Below are 24,581 nucleotides of genomic sequence, written 5' to 3'. Positions count from 1 at the left end.
CGGGGCTCTGTGTGTGTGACAGTACGGCCGGTGTACGCTGGGGCCCGTGCCGGTGCGGCGATGGCCGCAGCGGGGGTGTTGGTGGCCGGGGGTGCCCCAGTGTCGGGGCCGGGGGACAGCCGGGGCTGGCGGCGATGTGGGGTGGGGTGGGGTGACCCCGTCCGGACACTCCACCGGCACGGCGCATCCGCCGGGGGGCGCGCGCGCGCCCCTCGGGCTGCCGCGTCCCTCTTCGACACTTTCCGTCTCCGCTCGGCACTGCTCGGCCCTCTCCCGCGGCACTCGGGTCTTTTTGTCCTCCCTCGTCCCTGCTTCGGGCACGCTCGGCTCTCTCCGGTCTCGCTCGGAGCTCTTCGTCTTTCCTCGGTCCAGCCTTAGCAGTGCTCGGGTCTTTCCGGCTACTTTCGGGACTCTTCGGCAACAGTCGGTCCTTTCCGGCGACGCTCGGTACTCTCCGTTCTCCTTCGCCCGTCTTCGGCGGCGCCCACTTGCCCCGGCGCAGCGCGCAGCGCGCAGGCGCGGGCGGCCCCGGCGGCCCTTGTTGTGGCCCGGCCGCCCCCGCCCGGCCGGCCCGCCATGGCGGCCTTCGGCGTCCTCAGCTACGAGCACCGCCCGCTCAAGCGGCCGCGCCTCGGCCCGCCCGACGTGTACCCGCAGGACCCCAAGCAGAAGGAGGTGCGGGGGCCGGGCGTGCTGGGGGGACCCGCGGTGCGGGACCGCCGTGCCGGGGCCGGAACTGAGGAAGCACCGGGTTAGCGGCGCGGGGGTCGGGTCTGGGTGAAAGGGCCCCGTCCCGCGGGGTTCCCCGGGGCTGGGGGGCACTGGCCGGGCCGGGGGAGCCGCCGTCCCGCTGTCCCACCACTGCCCTGGGCGGTGCCTGGCAGCGAGGGCTGGGGAAGGTTGGGGGAGCAGCCGGGCCTCGCCTCGCTCAGCCCCCGCGGTGGGGACGGAGGCTGCGGCGGTGGGCGCGGAGGGGCCGTGCCGGGCCCTGCTGACCGTCCTTCCCCCGCAGGATGAGCTGACTGCGCTGAATGTCAAGCAAGGCTTCAATAACCAGCCGGCGGTCTCTGGGGACGAGCACGGCAGTGCCAAAAATGTCAATTTCAACCCGGCGAAGGTGAGAGAAGTCTCGACGGTCGAGGGGCGGGTTTGGCAGGGCAGGCTGCTGGGTCCTGGACAGTCCCGGGTCTCATTTCTTCCCTATGTTGAGAACTAGGAGATCTTTCCTTTTGTATGGGTGTTTTAAGACTTGACCTTCCATTTCTGTAGAACACAAGTTCTGCATTCGTTTAGAACTGTGTCCCACCTCTGAGAGAGAGGGTTCTTGTCTTGCTCAGTGCATCTTAGGGGCAGGTCTGTATCTGCAGTGTTCGTTAAACCAGCATGTAGGACTCCCTACATTCTGCAATTAAAATAGAATGCCATGATACTAGGAGAGGGAAACTTTTTATTGGTTTGGTTATGTGATTGCCATGGTAAAAGAAAAGTGCAATTTCTTGAAACATCTGGAAGTTTAAAAATGGGAGTTATATAACAAGCTTCAACTCCATTTTTCCAGTCTCTGAAATCAAGATGTTGACTTCCTGACAAAATGACTAGTAATGACCTGGGTTGGAATGCAATCAATAAGCACAGGATATTTGTTTTCCTTGGCTGACTTCTGTCCAAGAAGCCTTCTGTCTGGTTTGACAAGTATTTTTAAAGGGTTGTGTCCATCTCAACTTGAGTCCCTGCTTGGTTATTGTATGAGTTGTCAAGAAACATTTGTGTGTGCAAGTATAACAAAGGAGTTATTGGCAGATTTTTTGTGTTTCAAAAGTTGGTACTGATGAGACTTCTGGTGGGAGTGATAAATGAGATTTTAAGCACACTGAACAGGTCTTTGACCTCTGAAATGTAATTAATCCTTTTTTTCCTTCTGTTCCAGATCAGCTCAAATTTTAGCAGTATTATTGCAGAAAAGCTGCGGTGCAATACCCTGCCTGACACGGGGAGACGGAAACCCCAGGTCAATCAGAAGGATAACTTTTGGCTGGTGACAGCACGTTCTCAGAGTGCCATAAACAACTGGTTCACAGATCTGGCTGGAACTAAGCCCCTCACTCATCTTGCTAAGAAGGTATGTTACAGGAGAGGCGGCCTGGCAGGGCAGAGAATTTAATCTTTGCTTGTTTCTGAAGGGTTTCTGAAGGTTTTACTGTTTGGGCAAGTTTCTTGTCTGTACCTCTTTTCAAGGGTTCAGCTTGAAGAGCAGATTAAGGATTTGTAGTGCTCTGACTGTAGTCAGCCACACTTAGAGAACTGGTCTCATCTGTTATTTGGAGGTGTGTTCAGTTTTGCCTTTTGGCTTGTAGGATAAGACTTACTTATTTTACGGTTCGGTTGTTTTTCAGAAGAGCTGCAACTGTTGCCTTTGGTCTGTTGTTTAGATTAGGGCATTTCTTTTGTGGGGGGGTTTTCAAGTTCTCAGAAGTCATAATGAGAATTATTGACAGCAGTCGCCGAAGTGACTTCCAAGACTTCTGTTGTAGTGATGAGTTTCTGGTTCTCAGCTGAGGAGAGTATGTGTGCTATCACTTGGTTTCAACCAGGCTATAGTACTTTTGTGCCCTGGGGTCTAGGGGTAGATACTTTCCTTGTAGAATTCCACAGAGTATGAAAGAAGGGTCTTACTCTGGCATTTTATCAGGCTTGATAGCAAGAGAGATAACTCTGTCTCATGGGAGGCCTGTAAACCTGGAACTTGGGAATCTCATATGCATTGTGGAAAAACATAACTCCCAGTTGTGCAATGGTCTGAGTCACTCCTGGGGGAAAATAAAGTAATCAGATTTTCCCAGAATCTGAGTCTTAACAAACTCAGTCCTTCTTTGTGTTTTGGCTGTCAGTTTCCTGAGGTCATGGTGAAAGCTTGAGCCCTTCAAGGTTTGCCCCAGTTTTCCTGCAATGAGCTCCATCAAGTTTCACGAACTTAGATGTGAAAAAGAGGCTGTCAGTAACCAAGTAGTCTGTCTTTGAGGCATCAGAGAGTGATTGGGAAGAATGTAGAAAACATAGCTGGTAAATGAACCGTCAGTAGTTCAGCAACTTGAAGATACCTACCAAATGGGCTGCTTTTTTGTGAACTTTTTTCATTCCTCTGTGAAAACACACTTTTGCTCTCTAGAGTATTGTGTGGAAATGAGCCCCGCAGCTATACTTTTTCCCGTGATGTGTTATTGCTTTCTGGTTAATAGGCCTGCAGTCTGATGATTTCACTGGTATCCTCCTATGTTGTATCTTGGAGTAATGAATTCCTTCCTACTATGGTACTCAGTTCCCTGTTTCTCACAGTCTTCTGTTGGGTATTCATGATGTTACAAGACCTTTGTAGCCACTCTGTTTTGTATACAAGAAGAAGAGCCCTGTCTTCAGGAGATACTTTGTGTTTCTTTCTCAGTCTTTAGTCTGTATCTTTCATAGTTCTGTATGTGCTCTCTGGAGGACAACCAGGGCAAAATAATTCAGGTCGTGAATTTAGTGATGAAATTGTATTTTCTGTCTTCTTTCAGTTTGTTTTGTTTCTGTTTGTACTGAAATGGAGCTCTGGTACTGTTGCTTTCTGACTAGAAGTGAATTTTGGCAGTAGGTTTCTTTGAAGTAGGGGTACTGTGTTGCTTTGTTCCCTTTTTTAGCTTTTCCATGCCTGCAGCAGGTATATCTGCTTTAGCTGCTTCAGGTCCTATTCTAAGTGCTTGGTTCAGTTCTCCCTCTCCATTCCATTGCAGGTACCCATCTTTAGCAAGAAGGAGGAGGTCTTTGGTTATTTGGCAAAATACACGGTTCCAGTAATGAGAGCAGCGTGGCTCATCAAAATGACTTGTGCCTATTATGCTGCCATCACGGAAACGAAGGTGAAAAAGCGTCATGTCATTGATCCCTTCATTGGTAAGCACTTTGTGTGAAGCACTGAGTTTGTCCATTGCAGATGTTTCCTTCTTGGACTGCTCTTGATTAATGAGAGGTAGCCTGGAAATCTGTATAAACTCATTTCCTGCTGATAAGTCCTTGGGTTCTGACGTGTGTAACAACAGGCCCACCTGTGAGAGTACACTGAAAAATAAGTCTCAGCATCCATGAATACTTCCTGCGAGCCTGTGTCTTCTTTCTCCCTGTTAGGTTCTACTGTGCTCCTCTGCTGCATAACCTGGTTTTTTTCTTACCATAAAAAGACTGTAAATGTTGCGATTTAGTGATGTCTGATTAGCTGCTTCCCAAGTGAGCATGTGCATTTCCCAGAGAATTTTGGTATGTTGCTCCCTGTTAATTTCATTAAGCACTACTGGATCAAATATTCTTTGCATCCTGGCCTGCTTCAGATTGCTGTGGTCTAGGAGAGTTCATTGGCTGTGTTCTGGTTTATTTGGGTTTCCACCTATGCATCATCCTGGTTCTTTCCTGCTCCTGTTTGCCACAGTACTCACAGCTAACCTGTTTTCTCTTCTCCAGAATGGACGCAGATCATCACCAAGTACCTGTCAGAGCAGCTGCAGAAAATTGCAGAGTTCTACAGACAGCTCCCAGGGCAAGGCTGTGGTTCACCATCGGGTCCAATGCCCCAAGAGGTGGAACAGGCTTTGAAGCAGTGGGACTACAATGAGAAACTGGCTATGTTCATGTTCCAGGTGAGGGACTGGCAGGGGCTGCTGGGTGGGTGCTTAGCAGTGGAGGGCAAGGGAAGTTGGTGCCAAAGGATTTATTTCTGCAAAATGTTCTGTTTCTGTGAATAGAAAGGACTAGATTCAGTTTTGAGCTCAGTAATAGAACAGGGGTAGCACAGAACTAGAAAACTTCCAGAGTTATTTCCACTGTCAGAAGGCAAGCTGCTGCTGCTCTGCCTTACCTTAGTGTAGGTTACTTCAACTTTCATCCATTTGCTCTGCTTTTATCTGTGTGCAGGATGGCATGCTGGACCGGCATGAGTTTCTGACGTGGGTCCTCGAGTGCTTTGAGAAGATACGGTCAGGAGAAGATGAATTTCTGAAAATGCTCCTTCCTTTGCTGCTGCGGGTGAGAAATACACATTCAGCTTGCTTTAGGAGAGTGCTGACTTCTGCTTTGTCTGTCCCCTTCCTATTGCCTAAGGAGATGATCAGTTATTTTGCACCAAGAGCACCAGGGAATATCCCTCTGAGCATCTTTCTTAGCTCATGCAAGAATATCTTTTCAGTCGTGCTCTATTCTCGGAGTTTTTTTGTCCTTTAGCTTCTTTCCCTGCACTGGACTTGGTAACCCCTGCCTGTGTCATAACTGCGGTAGTTGTATTCATTGTGCACCAGTACCTGGAAGCTGCCTTTTTCTTTCTGTTGCAACAGACTCTGGGCAAACCTTTGAAGCCCTGAGAAGTCTGGGTGTGGGTACATTTTTATACATTAAGTCATTGCCAGAGAGCATTTCAAGGGTTTTTCTGATACTTAGTAGCCAGTGGGTGATCCATGATGCTAAGGAGCTCTCTGTGAAAAGGGACTGCCTCTTCAAGGCAGTGTCACACTGCAGTACTTCGGGAAGGTTGGGGTTTTTTTTCTTGTGTTTCTTGTGACAAGGATGTTTTCCCCTCCCTCCGTCTTCCCTGCAGTACTCTGGAGAGTTTGTGCAGTCTGCATACCTGTCCAGACGTCTGGCCTACTTCTGCACCCGCAGGCTTGCTATGCAGCTGGATGGTGCTGGTGGGCACCCACCACACATCCTGTCTGCACAGACAGGCAATGCTCTTCCTTCAACTCCCACCCCTCAGCCAGCTGCAGGGAATCCTCCTCCCAGCCCTTTCAGTGACTTATTACTGTGCCCCCAGCACCGGCCAGTGGTGTACGGGCTCAGCTGCATCCTTCAGGTAGGTTCAAGTGGTGGTGAGTCTGGGGTCAACAGGGACAATTTACATTATGTGCCATCACAGAAAAATCATTACAGTCTGAGTCAGCAGCTTCCTGAGTACAGAAATATCAAACTGTGATTATCTTTGCTGATGTGTTACAGAGTTTTTGTGTCAGACATCCGTGCTGTAGCACTGCCCTTGACTGACTTGCATAAGAAAAATGGGTTGCAATAGAGCATTTTGCTCTACTCACAGGTGCCTCACGTAGCTGGGAAAGCTTTACAAAAGAAGGGATGAGAAAGAAAGAAAGAAAGGGTTATTTCCCATTGCATATGTCAATAGCAGGTTGTCTTCCAGGAAAAGAAATTAGGCCAGCAATGAAAGTGCTTTGTAATTTTGTCAACTCTTAAAAACCAACATCCTCTCATCAGAAAAGAAGTTCCCACAGAACAAAAAAAAAATCTCACAATCAAACAGCACATGTAAGAAACAGCCCATCCCACTTTATAGAAGAATTAAATGGTTTAGGAGTGGTGGCTGGCTTTGAAAAGGAACTACTCTAAACTTGTAATCTTTATAGGTGGGATTGATTAAACCTTACACTGCAGTAAAGGGGCAAGGTTGCCAAAGCCTTATTGATAGATGTTTGAAGAACAGGTGCTGTTGTGACACTGTGGGATTCAGTCATTACTGTCCTTGTGTCAGAAGGAGATAGGTGAGTTGCGTTCAGTGTGTGCATTCATTCCTGACTGTGTTTTTCTTCTTCAAGAGGAGAGCAACTAGGTCAGGTGGGTCCATGCAGAAGGAGGGGAGATTATTCCTTCCAGGGGAAAAAAGAAGCTTGTTAAAGCAGAGGAGGTTCCAGAGAGTACAGGATGGAGCAGGAGTTGGAGAGGAAGAAGGCACAGAGCTTGGGAACCTGCTGCCCAAGAGAGAAACTTGAGATGAAGGAGCCCTGACAGAATCATGAAGCAGACAGCCAGCTCTCAGAGAAAAAGAGAAAGAAAATTCCTATAGTACAGTTGGCTAGAAGTAAGGATCTTTCTGCAAAGGTTAGAGAGCAATGTAGGGTTATTTATAACCCCTTTGCATTCTTACGAAGTCTTATTTGCTTTCTGTTGAAGAAGTTTAGGGTTTTTTTTTTCTATTTTCTATGTGATAAAACTTGTCTTTAATATAAAAAATCTTGTGTTTGGGGGGCTTACTTAAAGGAAGATAGGTGAGCATATACACCTCAAAGGTTTGGCTGATTTGGAGTTCGAACACAACCTGCTTAAAAAGTTGATGTTGGTTAGCAATAGTCTGATCTTTAGTATGTCTCAGTGGAAACAGGTGTATTTCTAAGAGTGTACATAATTAACCTGTGCTGAAATGTTCTCAAGATAAGGGGATTCTTTGGTTTGAGTGTCTAAAACAGCCTTGCGAGCCAGAGACTCTAGGGGAGTATCATAAGAATTGTTCAGTGAAGTTTTGTCTGTGTTTATGTGAGTGTACAAGATTATTAAATTGCATATAGCATGGTATTATTATAATAATCACACTTGTGATTATTAAACATTATGGTATAATTAGTTTGGGTCTGTTATCTCATATTCCTTCACAGACTTTACTCTTGATGAGAGCCATAAGTCACTAATGTAAATGCTGCTTCTGGACCATGAGGGTTGGATTGTGCATTGGAGGTGTGAGTTTGTATGATCCAAAAGGTCTTTCAGAGCTTAGAACCAAAAAAAACCAAACAGCCAAGTAGTAAATATGTTGTACAGAGGAAAATGAATGCCTGGGCAATAAGATAAAGTAGTGGTTAGTTCTGTAGAAAGTCATAGAACTTAATTGTTTTGACCTTAATTTGCTCAATGATACTGACTTTTCTATCTGTTGCAGAGTATAATTTTGTGTTGCCCGAGTGCCCTTGTGTGGCATTATTCCTTGACTGATAGTAGGATAAAGACTGGCTCTCCATTGGACCACCTGCCTATAGCCCCATCCAACTTGCCTATGCCAGGGGGGAATTCAGCCTTTACACAGCAGGTGAGCAGCCTTCCAAAAAGGGAGCTCTTGTGGTTTGGGATAATAGCTGTATCTTAGCTCTTTCAGAATTTTCTTTTCATGTTGTGTGATAAGCAGAGCTGGAGGTGCTGTCTCACTGCCAAAGAATTAAGTGCTCCCATTCTGCTATAAACCAGACAGTGATGTCCTTGGAAGATGAGCAAAATCTAACCTTTAAGTAGAATTGCTGTCAATATCTTTGTTTTCTGATAATTTTGTTCACAGGACTTCTAAGGCATCCTTTTGTTTGTTTACACAAGTCTATTGTTTCTAGGTCCGGGCAAAGCTGCGTGAAATTGAGCAGCAGATAAAGGAACGTGGCCAGGCTGTGGAGGTTCGCTGGTCATTTGACAAGTGCCAAGAAACCACAGCAGGTAACTTGCTGTATGTTAAACCTTCTCTGCCCCTGATCCATGTGCTGCTCTGACAAAATTCCTGTCTGGCTATTCTTTTTGATTTTTTTGAGTTTGCTACTATTCGTATTTACTGTCAGCAGTGAGACATGGCTGTTTTTCTTTCCAGTGCAAAATCTTACATGGATCCATTTCTCCAGGTATAGAGGGGGTTTCTGTTACTGGAAGCTGGAAAGATGTACCAGAGAGCTATACTCTTGTCTATGTGCCATGCTCTGGTGCTTTCCCCTAAAATCTGCTGTTGGCCACAGTCAGAGTCAGGATATTAAGCTATGTGGACCCTTGCCTGACTGGTACAGCTTTCCTTGGGCAATGAGCCCAAGCAAAGAGCTCGCAGAAATTTACAGAATCATAAAATGGTCTGGGTTGGAAGGGATATTAAAAATCAAGTAGTCTCAATTCCTCTGCCATGGGCAGAGACACTTTCCCCTAGACCTGGTTGCTCAGGGCCCATCCAGCCTGGTCTTGAACACTTCTAGGAATGGGGTATCCACAACTTCTCTGGGCAACCTGTCCCACTGCCTCACCACCTGCACTGGGAAGAACTTCTTCCTAATGTCTAGTCTGAATCTATCCTCTTTCACTTTAAAGCCATTCCCCTTTGTTCTGCCCTTGAAAAAGTTTCTCTTAAGCTTTCTTGTAAGGTCCCCTTAATGTGAAAGGTGGCAGGTCATCCTAGAGCCTTTTCTTCAGGCTGAACAATCCCAGCTCTTTTAGCCTTTCCTCGCAGGAGAGGTGTTCCATCACTCTAATCAACTTGGTGACTTCCTCTGGATTCGCTCCAGCAGCTCCATGTCCTTGCTGTGCTGGGACCCCAGAGCTGGAGGCAGCACTGCAGGTGGGGTCTCACCAGAGTGGAGCAGAGGGGCAGAATCCCCCCTCCCCTGCTGCCCACAGGGCTTTTGCTGCAGCCCAGGACACACTTGGCTTTGTGGGCTGTGAGTGCACATGGCTGGTCATGTCCAGCCTCTCATCCACCAGCATCCCCAAATCCTTCTCTGCAGGGCTGCTCTCCATCTGTTCACCTCCCATCCTGGATTGATACTGGGGGTTGCCCCAACCCAGGTGCAGCACCTTGTACTTGGCCTCGGTGAACCTCATGGGATTTCCATGGGCCACTGCTTGAGCTTGTCCAGGTCCCTCTGAATGGCATCCATCCTTCAGGAGTGTCAACCAAACCACTCAGCTTGGTATCATCTACAGACTTGCTGAGGGTGCACTTGGTCTTTGTCCATGTCACCACTTGTCACTGATGCCCATTGGGACTCTGAGCCTTTGACTACTACCCTCTAGATGTGACTGTCCAACCAGTTCCTCCTTCACTGAACAGTCCAGCATGCCTGGTGCTGTGTAGTCCATCCCTTTGTCAGAAAAGCCCAGTATTTTGGTGGTGACACCAGCCATGGAGTAGATAGACTATTGATAGACTACCTATATATAGGTAGACCAGCTATTAGATAGACTGGGCCCATCTGTTTCTTCCAATGTAATTGCCGGTAACTGGAAGGATAGAAGACAAAAACTGATCTGTGTTCCAGAATGCCTTGCTAGTGGTCCCAAGGTCCTGAAGTCCCTTTTGATCATCTTTGGACTACACTTGTGGCTTCATCTCCTCCTGTGTCAGAGACCGGTAATGGGTAATAGTCTGAGGGCTGTACCAAGCTAGGAAGTTTCCTGGTTTCATGTCCTTAACTTGGAGCCCAGAAATGCATCAGACTTCCCTTAGAAAAGGGTCCATCTGGCATTTGGATAAATGGTCCAAACCCTCTGTTCCACTTAGAAGAGAATCACTTACAGCTACAACCCATCTTTTCTTCCTTGTGGAGCTGGTCTTGATATGAGGTATAGGCCTTCCTGACCTTGGCAACACATCTGGTGTTGCTCTAGGGTCTGTTGTACCAGGTGCCAAATATGCATTTCTCTTCTCTGTTCTCTTCTAGGTTTCACTATTGGCCGTGTCTTGCATACCTTAGAAGTTCTGGACAGTCACAGCTTTGAAAGATCTGACTTCAGCAACTCTTTGGATTCCTTGTATAACAGGATATTTGGGCTGGGTCCGACCAAAGACAGTCATGAGGTGCTTTGGGACTTTGCTGTTGGGCCCTGGTCTTGGATGTGGCTGTGTTATTGTTTATATCCCAGTGTTATTGTCCTATGTCTGCAGAGGGCTGACTAGGTAATGGCCTTTGGCCAAGAGACATGATCTCCATTGAAGAGGATTTCATGCAGCCTTGTTAGGGAGATACTAAAGTGAGAAGAGGGGTTCTGTGCTCCAGAAATTCTAACAAATACATCTAAGGTTGAGAGAATTCACTGATGAAAGACAGTCCGGACACCAGATTGATGCTAAAGACTTGTAATGTTAATAATAGCATGGTCACATTCTGGGCTGGCTGCTGATTCCTGGGAGCTCACATTTCAGGTTCCTCTTAGTCTGGGAAGTGATGTATTTATGATGTCTAGGGGCATAGTGCATCCAGTACTGCACTGGTTCCTGGAAGTGAGCTGCAGGACTGGCTGTATGTATACTTTGGATGAGGATGTCAAGAAGTTGTGTTTTACTCAGTGCTATGATGAGCACTTTATAGATGTGCTGCTGGAAGAGAGATGATTTTCTGAAGCAGAGTCAGTCTGGAGATTTGTCAGAGACTGTGGACCTCATGTTGCAAAATGGAGTCAAAGCAGGAGGGCTGTAGCTTGACATCTATCCTCCCTGTTAGGAGGAGGTGATCATAGCAGTCTTCAGGCTGTGTGCTACTAGGAGTAGACTCACTGTTATATCTGCTCCCATCTTCTGTTCTCACTGGTGCTTCTATCTCCCCAGATCTCCCCAGACGATGATGCAGTGGTGGCCTTGCTGTGTGAGTGGGCTGTCAGCTACAAACGCTCTGGGCGCCACAGGGCCATGGTTGTGGCCAAACTCCTGGAGAAGCGTCAAGCAGAGATCGAGGCTGAGGTAGGTCCTTATTCTTGGAAAGCTGGGAGCAGCAAAGGAGAGCAGAGGTTACCTAACTCAGATTACACCAACAGGCAAAGGCTGATCAGCGCAGTGCCTCTTGTCACTGGTGCTGCTAATTATGGCATTTGCTCCATCTGACCCAATGTAGGTCGTAGATGAGCCTGTGGGATGGTGCATATCCCATTTCTTGGATACATTTGAGGACAGCTGATTGCAGTGCGGAAGTGCTGACATACTTGGAGACTGTGAAGTAGCTTACCGAAACCTGTATGATGACTTGCTTGTAAGAGCAAGATGGAAAGATTTTCTTGAAGACTTCTTTTTTTTTTTTGAGATTTATGTAGGATAGGAAGTTTCTCCTCTGTGTCAGCAATTGATATTTTTTCTGTTTCTGCAGAGATGTGGGGACTCTGAAGTCGTGGATGAGAAGGGCTCCATCTCCTCAGGCTCCCTCTCAGCAGCCAGCGCTCCTGTCTTTCAGGATGTCCTTATGCAGTTCCTTGACACTCAAGCTCCTATGCTAAGTATGAAAATAATAACTTGTGGTCTCCCAGTTTCTAGCTTTCTCTGTCTTGCAGACTTAGAATTTGTGTGCAGTTCTCTTGTGTGGAGGTATTGGATGCATGTAAACTCCCTCTCTTGCTTCCTCGCAATCCAGAGCTTATCTTGGAGAGGGAGGAAAAGCAACTTGCAGGGTCAGATGACAGAAAGATAATGCAGAAGCACTTCTGTTAAAAGAGCATTGATCAAGGATAAATGAGTTTAGCTTAATCAGGAATTATTTCAGGCTGAAAACTAGAGGGAGGTTTTTAGTGACAGAGCTCCAGTTCACAGGTTAAGGGGGATAGGATAACAGGCCTGAATGATGCAGGCAACTGTTTGTACATCCAGGAATAGCACTTCCAGGCTAAAGTTCTATGCCTCTGAGCCATGACACTGGAGTATTTTTGACTTACTTAATTGCTAATTTTTGAAACTGGACTTTCTGCTTTTAGCCCCTGCTGTAATCTCAGAACTGTCTATCAGTCACTGTGTTGACATCGCAGGAAATGCTTTCTTTGCCCTAGGTTAAGTGGCTGGTGCTGCTTATAGTGGTGCAGAACTACTCTAATAGCCCTGACAGTCTGTGTTGTCCTTTCAGCTGATCCCGGGAAGGAAAATGAGAAGGTGGAGTTCTTTAACCTGGTGCTGCTGTTCTGTGAGCTAATCCGACATGATGTCTTCTCTCACAACATCTATATGTGCACGCTCATCTCCCGGGGCGATCTTGCCATGGATTCTCATGGGCCTCGCCCTCCCTCACCCTTTGATGACCCTGCTGAAGAGCATGACAGGAAGGAGACAGAGGGAAGCAGTGGCATCAAGCTGGAGGTGAGAGCACAAGCATCATGGCCCTCCTGTACATCTGAGTGTTGTCCTTGCCCTTTTTACCAGTTTTGCAGTCTCCTTGCTGTTATCTGCTGGATAATGCAGGATGACTCCTGCTCTTCCTTCCCCCAACCTATTTCCTTAGTATTTCAGTTTAAAGGTTATGTTCTAAGTGACTGGAAAGGACCTGCAGATTGCAGAAGGGTAGATAGAGAAATCTTACATGCCTTGAAACAGAGCAGCATATCATGAGGTGCTGTGTGAGGTCTGACCATGATGTTTGAGGTGCATCAGGCTCCAGTTTGCCAGGCACTGTAGGTGTGGTGGCATATTGCTGTCACTGTCCAACATGGATGTCAATGCTGTAGTCAACAAATACTCTCTTGTTCCCTGATGCATCGCTGAGATGTAAAGCTGCTCTGTCTGTTCCCAGGACACAGGTCTTTCAGAGCCCATGGACATTGACCACAACCCCAGCATGCTCTTTGATGACATGGAAAAGACAGACTTTTCGGTATGTTCCAGCATTTCCTACCTGTTAGTAAGTAGGGTCAGTGTGTTGTAGTGGGCCCAGGAACAGCATGTGCCTTGCTTTTGTGTATCTCTGCTGGAAGTGGCTGGGTTGTAAGGCAGTTGACACTGTGAAAGGTTCATATAACCTATTTATGTAGGTTGGTGTTCATCAGAGTAGAGTGACTACCAGCCATTCCTTGGACCTCTTATGCTCTGGTCACTGCCAGCCCAGTGTTTGGGTCAGGTAATAAGCGGGCTGCTTGGAAGTGGCTGGGAAATGAGTGATCATGATGGCCCCAGATTGGGAGTGACCAGTTGCAGAGGTTTTCCTGCTGTGTGGCCTTCAGTACTTCTTCAGGTTTACAGTTCTTCATAATATTTGTGGGCATAGTGCATGGTAGCAGAACACTTTAAAGCACTTAGTAATAAAATTAATCCCTGAGTAGCTGCATTTATCCAGCCATTTCTGACCTTTCAAGGTACATGTCAGGCAAGTGTGATGTAAAGCTATGTGCTTTCCAAGAATCCTCACATTTTCTGTGGAAATGGTTGTTTCCAAAATTCTAAGCTATGAATTTTTTATTCCTGTTGTGTTTAACTCAATATACAACATGGACCAGAAGCAGAAATGGGAATAGTCTCTTAGCACGTTGCCTTGGTTGTTGCCCTAAGACCTGGATGTTTCTCCAACCCTCCCTTTCCCTGCTCCCTTTTAGGCCTTAGCAGTTGTACTTTCCTTCAGCAGTCTTTACTGTTCCCTGAGCCTGTTCTCTAACTACATTTTCTTGTTCTTATGTCTCCCCAGATGTTTTCTCCACCAATGCATTGTGAATCTAAAGCCAGCCCTTCCCCTGAGAAGCCAGATCCTGAAAAGGAAGCAAAGACTCTGCTGAAGGATAAGTCTGTGGAAGGAATGCTAGCATCCCTGTATGACCAGCCTCGGCACATCCAGTATGCAACACACTTCCCTATTCCTCAGGTATGAGACCTACTCATAGCTGCTCCCCTGTTGCTGCCCTGTGCACTGGTCATGAGGCTGCTGTGTGTCCCTGCTGGTTAAGGAGCTGTCCTGCTTTTTTGGATGGCTCCTTGCTTACTCCCAGAGAAGCTTCTGAGATGAAGCTTTCCTTTTTTTTCAGAGATCCAGATGTGAAGCAAGATTAAAGCATTCAGCCTTGTAGTTGTTAATGTAGTTGTCTCTTTTGGTTCCCCAGGAGGAGTCCTGCAGTCATGAGTGTAACCAAAGGCTGGTAGTTCTTTTTGGGGTTGGAAAACAACGGGACGATGCTCGGCATACAATCAAGAAAATAACCAAAGACATTCTGAAAGTCTTAAACAGAAAGAGTACTGCAGAGACAGGTTAGTGGAGCTTGAGGCACTCCTTTCTGAAGTAAGAGCATCTTTCCAGTTGTTTGATTCCCTTGTGTGGAGTCTCACAGTGAAGATTTTATATAATCTGCAATGTCTGGTAAGAGGTACTAGTGAGTGAGAGTCTGGAATGGTGCTCTGTTTTCAGAGCAGCAAGTAAGTAACCAGCAAGTAAGACAATTGGTTTCTCGCTGACAATATCTGTTTATTGCACTTGTCTTCAGAAGAGAATTGAGTCATACAAGGCTCAGAGTGAGTCCGTGGCCAAAACTTTAGCTTTTCAGATTTAATTTTATTTATCCTTTTATTTAGATCCTTGCACAAATAGCAAAAAATACTTTGCTAATGTATATTTGGCAGACTTTACTAAATGTGTCATGCTGTTACACTTCAGGCATGTGCTAAATGCATAGGATAGGAAGTTTGGATAGCTGGGTCAAAATCAACAGAAAGCCTTGGATGTCCAACAGCTGAGAATCTGGCTACAATTTTTCTTAGTCTGATGCCTGAAAGGCAACTTGAAATGTAGAAAGAAGATGCTTTAAAAGGTGGAGTGCTCTGACAAACTTTTGTGGCTGAACATCTCCAGTCCAGAATGCCTGTTCTCATCAGGGAATAAGTATATCTCTAAATCAAGACAGAAGGGTACTCCAAAGAGTACCTTTATTTGGAATAAGTTAGATGTTAGCCCTGCTGTCACTTTTAGGTTAGGGATTCCTTCCTCAATAGTTCGGGGTTTTTTTTTTAATTCAAGGTGGTCCATATCAACCTAACGTCTAAGACTCAAGCCTGTTGCCTATGCTGCATGACAGGGGCTGATCTTGCCAAGGGACTGGCAGAAGCTGATGGCTGATTTTGAATCCTCTGGTGAGGAAAGTAACCTAATACTGTTTTCTGATCTTTCCAACTTTGCTAGGTGGAGAGGAAGGCCAGAAGAGGAAAAAGAGCAAGCCAGAAGCATTCCCAACAGCTGAAGATATCTTTGCAAAGTTCCAGCACCTTTCTCACTTTGATCAGCACCAAGTCACATCTCAGGTATGAAAATTTCAAGGGCCGTCTTTCTTGGTCTCTGACCGTGTCCCTTTGTGTTACTGATGAGCCTGCTGAGGGACTTCTGGAACGGGAGATAGTACTGTGTGTTGTCTTGTACTTCCAGGTATCTCGTAATGTCTTGGAACAGATCACCAGCTTTGCTTTGGGAATGTCATACCACCTGCCTCTGGTACAGCATGTGCAGTTCATATTTGACTTGATGGAGTATTCACTCAATATCAGTGGTCTTATCGACTTTGCCATCCAGGTAAGGGCAGTATGCTCAGGTGTTTCCTGGGGAGGGATTAATCCACCTGAAAGGCAGCAGATCTGTGCTATGATAGTTGGCCTGCTCTGGTCATCACTGGTGACCCTCTGACCTGTGTCATGGAGGTGGTCAGACTAGATGGTCATTGTGATGCTTCTGGGCTGCAGTTGTTGGGAATAGGTTGTTTGTGGCAGATAATCTTGTGTGTTCTGTTCTGAGGATTATTCTTCCAAAGAAGGCTTTGGGCTTGCCTCCAAAGAACTTGCATTTCATCTCTGTCCCTGGTTGCAGCAGGGCCTTGTTCTGAGTGAGAAGGGGATTGCCTGTCCCTGGCACCTTGCCCACCTTGCTCCCCTGGAAAATTCCTTGGCACATGGCAGCTCAAGCTGCCTTCTGGATTCTGCTAAAATCCTGTTGCTGTTTCTGCAGCCTGTACCAGGTGGCTCTTGAAGCCTAGCTGATGGAATTGTGGCTGTTAGCCTGGGAAGGATATCAGAGTGAGATTTATGCAGGATAGAACTACCAAACAAGCTGCTTGATACTGCCTGTGGACATATCCCAGTCAGCCTTTGATACCCAAGCCCTGACTGAGACATTGTGCCAACTGTTCTGGGGTACCTCCCTAAGCACTTTCTGTGCCTGGCAGTGCCTTTCCTGGCAGGTCCTATAGGCTGTGGGTTTGCTGTGCCTTCTCCCTTTCTGACCATACCTTACCCCTGTGGCTGTTGAAGGGTTTTTCTGTCATTGGGTGCAGTTGCTGAATGAACTGAGCGTGGTGGAGGCAGAACTGCTGTTGAAATCCTCCGACCTTGTTGGCAGCTATACCACCAGCTTGTGCCTGTGCATCGTGGCTGTGCTGCGGCACTACCACTCCTGCCTTATACTGAACCAGGACCAGATGGCTCAGGTCTTTGAAGGGTAAGGGCATTTTCCCCTCATTGTGTGTAAGGAAGCAGTGTATATTCTGGGGGTTCATGAGGGGCAGGGACATCTGTGTCCGTCCTAAAAGGCAGATACTTGGTGCCTGAGGGTTCAGCTTGCTTTTTTATGTCTCTCTGCAGTTTGTGTGGGGTGGTGAAACATGGCATGAACCGCTCGGATGGCTCCTCAGCAGAGCGCTGTATCCTGGCCTATCTCTATGACCTGTATACCTCCTGCAGTCACCTCAAAAGTAAATTTGGGGAGCTCTTTAGGTGAGTCTGATGCAGCTGAGATGCAGTGGGTACTGCCCGCTGTAGCACCTTGACTAAAACTTTGCTTTTGATCTTGTTTTTATGTTCCTAATCTCTTTTCTGTCCTGTTCAGTGACTTCTGCTCCAAGGTGAAGAACACAATCTATTGCAATGTTGAGCCATCTGACTCCAATATGCTATGGGAACCAGAGTTCATGATTGACACTATTGAAAATCCATCTGCACATAACTTTACATACACCAACCTGGGCAAAAGCCTCAATGAAAACCCAGCCAACCGCTACAGCTTTGTCTGTAATGCGCTAATGCACGTGTGTGTGGGACACCACGATCCAGACAGGTGAGAGGCAGGTCTTTCATGGTTCTACTGAGCAAGTAAATTCTTTGGGTGAGGGTAAGGAAGCCAGTAACCATATATTGGCTGTCTTGGGGTGTGAAGAAGGAAGAGCCAAGGCTGGGGTCCCTTAGAAAATCGCTGACCTGATGGCATGCATGAGTAGCCAAGCTGACCCTCTGCTTTTTTTTCATTATTTATTTAACAGGGTGAACGACATTGCTATCCTGTGTGCTGAGCTAACTGGCTACTGCAAGTCTCTAAGTGCCGAGTGGCTGGGTGTGCTCAAAGCTTTGTGCTGTTCCTCCAATAATGGGACCTGTGGCTTCAATGATCTCCTCTGCAATGTTGATGCAAGTGCAAACATTCAAAAGGGGAAAAGGAATTGAAGCAGGAGTGGAGGGATCCCTTGGGAGAAGGCAAAAATGAACAAGGGATGGAAGCTTTGTCTTCTGAGGGCAGGGAAAAGGCTTTGAATACCGGGGGCTGCTGTTAGTGTTTGTGGCAGCCTGGGCAGACCATGGACATTGACATGGGGTTATGGGCCCTTCTGCCCCTCCCAGCTCCTAGGAATTGCTGACGGGGGGAATGAGGTAGAGGCTGTTTGGATCACTGACTGATCTCCTCTCTTTCAGGTCAGTGACTTATCTTTCCATGATTCTTTGGCCACCTTTGTTGCCATTCTCATTGCCCGGCAGTGCTTGCTGCTGGAGGACCTGATTCGCTGTGCTGCTATCCCCTCACTCCTCAATGCTGGTAAGTGCATCGCTGCACAAACCTGTCTTGAGTCTCAGTTCTGGCCCAAAGGCCTGTGCTTAATGGATACGTGGTGAAACCCATAGGTGTGAAACATGCCTTCAATACTTCTCTTAATAACTGAATGTATGCTTTAGAGAAATTCTGGCCTTTTGATTTCTACCAAAAACTGGTTGTGCTAAGATTTTTCACTGCCCTGCTCTCTCACGTTTGTGTGCAAGCTGAAATAAGCATGGAAAGGTGTTACCAGCCTTGCTTTGTGACCAGCATAGTCAGGTCTGAACTCCAGCAAGGCACCTCCCACTGATAATACTGTTCAGCTTAGCATTTTGGCTAGAGCAGCCAGCTGACCAACTGGGCCTATACCACCTGTGCCACTGCTTTGCTCTGCCACCAGCCTTCCTACCTGTGCTCGGGGAATTGCAGCATCCAGACTCTTGACAGGGTGAAGTTGGAAAGAAGGAGCAAGCAGAATGCAGTGCATGTCACTGGGGATAATACTGATGGGTTTGCTCGCTTGCATGTTAATTGCTGCACATGCTCCATATTTGTAAATACAATAAGGCTGCTGCAGCTTCTCGGCTGGCTGCTCCAGGGCAGTGCACTGTGAATAGCTTTTGGATTGAGAGTCAGCTGTCCTGGTGCTTAAGAAATCTCAGTTGTCTGTTTTCTTTACATAGCCTGCAGTGAACAGGACTCAGAACCAGGAGCACGTCTGACCTGCCGGATTTTACTCCATCTGTTTAAGACTCCACAGCTGAACCCATGCCAGCAAGACGGCAGTAAGTGAATGAACCTAGAGCCTTTCTTTATAGTGAAAGTACTGAGGCTCTTGCACCCCAAGAAGAGAGGTACAAGACCTTATGGTCAGAGATCATAACCTGCTTGCTTTGAATAAAGCAGGCAAAGCCTGATGTACTGCTTTCTTCATAGGAAAAAGCAGTATCCTTCCATTTTTGTCACTCCATGGTAGCCAGGCACTGGGGAGAAGGTTCTTGGAGGCAGGAAACCAGCCAGTAGAGGTGGCCTTGCTGTCACTAAGCCATTAGAGTAATGATCACTTCTTCTTTTATGTCTTGAGCTTTGTATAGCCTCTTAACTTGGTGCCAGAAGCTGCTGTTTTACAGCACTCCTTTCTTGTGTGATGATGGAAACATTCCAGGAAGCTCTGTTCTTGGCTTCTCACCAGTATCCTGATAGCTCAGAATTCTAAATCCAGCCTGTATTTTAGGTGTAGGGTACTGTTGGAGCTTGGAGTTCATGACACAGGCTCTGCACCGCATTTGGATTTCATGGTTCAGTTGTCACAATGTGATTGGCACTATGCTTCTTGAAACTTAATTAAATGGACTCCATGTTACAGTTAGGAAAGGAACTGGCCTCAGGATTCTCTGAGCTGGATTTTATGGTACTTGCTGGCACATAATTCAGGCAGCTCTGGAGCCCATGCCTTTCTGTCTTGCTGAGTATTGCCTTTCCTCTTTGTCCTCTTTACAGACAAACCCACTGTGGGAATCCGCTCTTCCTGTGACCGTCACTTACTAGCAGCTTCCCAGAACCGTATTGTGGATGGAGCAGTCTTTGCAGTGCTGAAGGCTGTCTTTGTTTTGGGTGTGTACCTGTGTTAGCCTGAACTGTGTTTTTCAGGGGAGTGGGAGAAAGGCACTATATTGTGTGTGTTGGATGTACAGAAGGGCAGAGGAGATCTGTTCTGGTGTGAATATGTGGCTTGTCTCTAGCTATCACGGTTTGAGTCTCTTGGCTGCAGAGAGGTTACTGATCCCAGGGAGAGTTTACAAAATCTCAAGATGTTTTTTGAGTCAGGCTTTGTGGTTAGAGTTGTTGATTATGTGACAGTTGTGCTTTCCTTTTAGGAGATGCAGAACTGAAAGGCTCTGGCTTTTCCCACCCTGGAGGTGTTGATGATCTCATGGATGATGAGCTGGGCACCAGGAAGGCCGGTGGTCGGGTAGTAACTGTAGAAACAGCTAGCTTGGATATTTATGCCAAGTATGTACTGAGGAGTATATGTCAACAGGTGAGTGTGTCCCATCTCTAGGTTTGTCCTTATCCCTTCTGCAGACAGATATATCCCATATGCCTTTCTTCAGGTTGGGTTTGGCAGGTATTTCTTTGACAGATCGGTGAAGAACCTGCAGTGTTTCTGTCATGTGACAGTACTGAGGATTGCTCACCGTTAGCAAAACACAGAGACAAACAGTGCTCAAGAACTGGGTGCTGCAGTATGCAGGGACTGCATCCCCTTTCCTTTGGCAACAGCACAGGGCTCATGGCCAAGGAGGGGAGTGCTGGGAGTGGTATGCTGAGCTGTGTGCTAGAGGCAAAGATCAGCACGAGAAAGGCAGACAGTTTGTTGAAATGATAAATGGTGTCTTTCAGAATGCAGCTTAAGTGTTGCTTGCAGCTAGGCTGTTAATGTGTCCCTGGGCTTTGCATTGCCCTGTTTAGTTAATTAAAACAGCAACAACAAAAGCCTTTTGCTTAGCCTAATCTGACAGTACCAGTATTTCCGTTCCTTTGTGGAAAATTGAAAATTGAGGAGCTGAAACTTGGCTAATATGCTTGCAGAGTGGAATGGATGTTACCATGCTGTATGAAAATGGATGTTGATGGGTGTCCTTAGCCTTGGTTATAAGTTTATTCTCTCAGCAGGAAAGATGTGGTGTTACCATCTGAAACCTGTATTTTATATTACTAATGTCTAAACCCAGCATTAGTGCTGTATTGTCCTCATGCTATTGTTTATTAATTGGCTCACTACACAGCAATGTTACCAGCCTACTAAAAAAGAATTGGAACCACCTATTTTCAAATATAAATTCAACATTCTTGATCTTTCTGAAACCTGACTGTAGCATTTACAGAAGTAGATATTCCCTTGCTGATCAAAGTCTCTATAGCTAGGACTCTAAGTAAGTAAAAGTTTTGTGTCCAGCAGGGAGTAGCAGTGTCAGTTATCACTGCTTATACCAGTTGCTGGCAGCACTGGTTATGTAGGAGTGAGCATTCCAAGAGGCACCTGTAAGTTACCACCAAATTGTACCAGAGCTCCTGCGGGGTTCCTGCAGCTGTAAAGGGCTGGTAAAATGCTGTGTTTAGTATTAGCACCTCCAGTGTGAGCAGTGGATGCTGCAGAACTTGCACTATCAATGCCTCAGATGATAGGTTGTGATTTCTCAGTCTCGGGTTCAAGTCTATATTTTATAATAGGCTTCATGGGGAAGGGATGGGGAAAAGGAGCAGATTATAATTAATTTTAAAGTTTCTTCATAGACTCATTGAATAGTTTGGGTTGGAAGGGACCTTAATGGTCATGGGCAGGGACAACTTCACTATACCAGGTTGCTCAGGGCCACATCCAACTTGGCCTTAAACACTGCCAGGGATGGTGCATCCACAGGTTCTCTGGGCAACCTGTTTGAGTGCCTACCTCTCAAGCCTGTCCAGGTCCCTCTGCATGGCATCCCTTCCGTCCAGCATGTCTTTCTTACTTGTTTGTGCCAATAAAGTGGATTGGAGATGAAGTCTGAGTTCTTGTAGGAAGCTGAGCAGGTGATAAAAAGAGTCTTCCCGAGGATATGTGTATTACCTAGGGCAGGAAGAGAAGATTATAATCAAGAGATTATGATGTAGCAACACTGAAGGGGGGAAGTGCAATTGGCATTGGAGAAGTCACCAAATCACATGCATTGGCAAAGTGCAAACTTCAGCTGGAACGAAGATGATGACCTAGGCTGTGGTTTCATGAGGATTTTGAACCAGAGATTAAACCTTTTCAATCTTTGTGTTTCAGTGTTTAGAGTTTTGTCCACTGCTGAAGGGCCTTTCCAGCTTTCTAGGCTTATCATCAGCACCTGTGCATAATGAGCTGGATCCTCATCTCTTCTTTTGTTGTCACTTCTCAGTGGAACAATTCTCTGATCAGGCTTGCTCTGCAGATGCAGAAGTGCTTATATAGCAGTCCTCTGTTGATTTTAATTTAATGAATTTGCCTAATTTTAAATATGAAAAATTTCTGCACTAACAAGTGCTGCAGGGTTAACTGTAAATTGAGTGAAGTACCTACCTCATGTTTGGAAACTGCTGCCCTTATTATTATCATGCATTTAGGGAGCATCAACTGAAATTGAGAGGCTGACAGTAATAGTCGTCTGTCTACCTTCTCATGATATGTGACTTTATTAGTGGCTTGCATCCAGTCAGTTATTTTCCTTCCCAGAGTTTGAGAAGTAAAGTAATTGGTTTTTACTAAGTATGGTAGCATGTTTTCCTTCAGTGTTTGAGAATTAAGGGGTGTGCTTTTCCCCAAGATGTGTCCTGGTCTAGTGCTAGCTGCAACACGCTGAGTTACCTAATTTAGGACAGCTCCAGAGCTTTGTTGTGCTGGAAATATACCAAACAATTTTAAGTGATCCCTTCTGATCTTCTGAGCCCAAGTGGCAGTGTTGATGGACCCTGGACATGGTAGTGACTGTGCACTGCTAAATCACACCAATATTTTCTCAAAAGAAAGAGCAACAACTGTGTTTCATTACTGCTGACATGCCAAAGTTTGTTTCCTCTGTTCTGATTGCTGTGCAGTGCCTGACGCCTGCTGAATCAGGATAGTACAGTTCATGAAGAGAAATGATTATCAGGCATAACTGCATACTAATAAGGCTTTTATGATTTTGATGTGTTCCATGCATCTCTCTGAGACTGAAAGCAGGGGCGTTGGTTTGGAATCAGACATCAGTTTGACTGTGCTGACTCTGCCTTCGTCTTGCAGGAGTGGGTAGGAGAACGATGTCTGAAGTCCCTCTGTGAAGACAGCAATGACTTGCAGGATCCTGTCCTGAGCAGCACACAGGCCCAGAGGCTGATGCAGCTGATTTGTTATCCACACCGGCTGCTGGACAATGAGGAGGGAGAAAATCCTCAGCGGCAGAGGATTAAACGCATCTTGCAGGTGCAGGCTCCTGGCAGAATCTGCATGTCCTTGTAATTGCCTCATGTAAATGCAGCCCTCTGAGGGGTCTGACACTCGTTATGGTGTGAGCTGGGGGTGTGGATTGGTGTAGTCTGAACTGAGATAAGGGATTACATGAAGTACGTGTGTGTGCATTACAGAATTTGGACCAGTGGACCATGAGGCAGTCCTCGCTGGAGCTGCAGCTCATGATTAAACAGACAGCAAGCAATGTGAGTTTCTGCTCAGAGGCGATCACCCGGGGAGGGTGAAGTGGCTGCTTGTGAGTTGGTGGGGAGGTGGAGTGGGAATAGGGAGAAGGTAAACAATGAGGGAGTCAGACCTGGGAAAGCCAAGCAGGAGAAGGTAGCAATGAGTCTGAGACCCCAAGAGCAGCAGCCTTGGGGAAGTTGGCAAACCAAACCGGGTTTATACTGAAATGTGCAAGCAATGGGTGCTCTCAGAGAAGGACTTGACTGTCTTTTTCTTCACTCTCTAGGAGATGAACTCCTTGTTAGAAAATATAGCTAAGGCCACCATTGAGGTATTCCAGCAGTCAGCAGAGACCAGCTCTGCTAGCAGTGCTGGTAATGGAGTCAACAATATCAGTAGCTCAACAAGTGCTACCCCTGCCAGCAACAAATCCAAACCCATCCTCAGGTAGGTGCAGAGCCAGCATGCGGCTCCCTTGAAGACAAGTCTGAATCATAAGTTGAATTGCAAACAGCTTTCCTCTCCTGTGTTGTCACAGCTCCCTGGAGAGATCAGGAGTGTGGCTGGTGGCCCCTCTGATAGCCAAGCTTCCAACATCAGTGCAGGGCCATGTGCTGAAAGCTGCTGGAGAAGAGCTCGAAAAAGGACAACATTTAGGGTCATCATCCCGCAAAGAACGGGACCGCCAGAAGCAGAAGAGGTGAGTCCAGGGGAGGGGGCAGGCAGTATTTGCTGTGCTGATGCCCCAGCCTGGCAGTATAGCTCCTTCTCTGTTCTCTCACAGTATGTCCCTCCTGAGCCAGCAGCCATTTCTGTCACTGGTACTGACATGCTTGAAAGGACAGGATGAGCAGCGGGAAGGCCTCCTCACCTCTCTGTACAGTCAGGTCCAGCAGGTAGGGTTTCTCTGTAGGTGTCTCGTTTCTCCCCTCACTTTCCTCAGGAGCTCACCCCTCCAGCAGACAGGCTCTTGAGCATGGCCTCAGGATATTGCCTGTCTTACCCTCTTCAGTATAGGGAGCTTGAGCTGACCATTTATGAGCCACTAGACAGTGAGTGGTATAAGCTGCTCTCTCTAAGCTTCAGCATACAGCTGGTGAGGTCTGTCCTCTCTTCTGTATTTCTTAGATTGTTACAAATTGGCGAGAAGATCAGTACCAAGATGACTGCAAAGCCAAGCAGCTGATGCACGAGGCCTTGAAACTGCGGCTGAATTTGGTGAGCAGTTGCAGAAAAAGAGCTTAACCATCTGGGGTGAAGAGTTGTCTGCCTGGTTTTTTCCTTTGAAATGAGCA

The 24,581-nt window shown here is 46.8% G+C and overlaps 1 protein-coding gene across 3 annotated transcripts in view; it reads left to right on the top strand.

The window, feature by feature from the left end:
• The first annotated feature begins 506 nt into the window (after window positions 1–506).
• The window catches only part of MED12 (mediator complex subunit 12), a 34,502-nt gene continuing 10,427 nt past the window's right edge, over window positions 507–24,581 (top strand). For all 3 annotated transcript variants that reach the window (XM_085060222.1, XM_085060221.1, XM_085060220.1), the window contains exons 1-32: window positions 507–675; window positions 1,013–1,117; window positions 1,928–2,119; window positions 3,768–3,927; window positions 4,489–4,664; window positions 4,939–5,049; window positions 5,615–5,869; window positions 7,736–7,882; window positions 8,175–8,274; window positions 10,254–10,390; window positions 11,138–11,269; window positions 11,670–11,796; window positions 12,414–12,643; window positions 13,074–13,154; window positions 13,959–14,132; window positions 14,368–14,512; window positions 15,438–15,556; window positions 15,678–15,821; window positions 16,576–16,739; window positions 16,883–17,014; window positions 17,127–17,354; window positions 17,557–17,701; window positions 17,984–18,104; window positions 18,785–18,886; window positions 19,602–19,715; window positions 19,979–20,142; window positions 22,894–23,073; window positions 23,235–23,306; window positions 23,573–23,733; window positions 23,825–23,986; window positions 24,071–24,182; window positions 24,415–24,504. In XM_085060222.1, coding sequence (XP_084916348.1) covers window positions 577–675; window positions 1,013–1,117; window positions 1,928–2,119; window positions 3,768–3,927; window positions 4,489–4,664; window positions 4,939–5,049; window positions 5,615–5,869; window positions 7,736–7,882; window positions 8,175–8,274; window positions 10,254–10,390; window positions 11,138–11,269; window positions 11,670–11,796; window positions 12,414–12,643; window positions 13,074–13,154; window positions 13,959–14,132; window positions 14,368–14,512; window positions 15,438–15,556; window positions 15,678–15,821; window positions 16,576–16,739; window positions 16,883–17,014; window positions 17,127–17,354; window positions 17,557–17,701; window positions 17,984–18,104; window positions 18,785–18,886; window positions 19,602–19,715; window positions 19,979–20,142; window positions 22,894–23,073; window positions 23,235–23,306; window positions 23,573–23,733; window positions 23,825–23,986; window positions 24,071–24,182; window positions 24,415–24,504 — 4,581 coding nt within the window. In that variant the 5' untranslated portion in view covers window positions 507–576. The remainder of the gene's footprint in view (window positions 676–1,012; window positions 1,118–1,927; window positions 2,120–3,767; window positions 3,928–4,488; window positions 4,665–4,938; window positions 5,050–5,614; window positions 5,870–7,735; window positions 7,883–8,174; window positions 8,275–10,253; window positions 10,391–11,137; window positions 11,270–11,669; window positions 11,797–12,413; window positions 12,644–13,073; window positions 13,155–13,958; window positions 14,133–14,367; window positions 14,513–15,437; window positions 15,557–15,677; window positions 15,822–16,575; window positions 16,740–16,882; window positions 17,015–17,126; window positions 17,355–17,556; window positions 17,702–17,983; window positions 18,105–18,784; window positions 18,887–19,601; window positions 19,716–19,978; window positions 20,143–22,893; window positions 23,074–23,234; window positions 23,307–23,572; window positions 23,734–23,824; window positions 23,987–24,070; window positions 24,183–24,414; window positions 24,505–24,581) is intronic.

The sequence above is a fragment of the Lichenostomus cassidix genome, chromosome 4A, assembly GCF_008360975.1.
Source record: "Lichenostomus cassidix isolate B80296 chromosome 4A, HeHo_3.0, whole genome shotgun sequence".
NCBI classification, from domain to species: Eukaryota; Metazoa; Chordata; class Aves; order Passeriformes; family Meliphagidae; genus Lichenostomus; species Lichenostomus cassidix.
The sequence above is the reverse complement of the archived record's forward strand: the minus strand, read 5'-3'. Positions and strand labels throughout refer to the sequence as shown.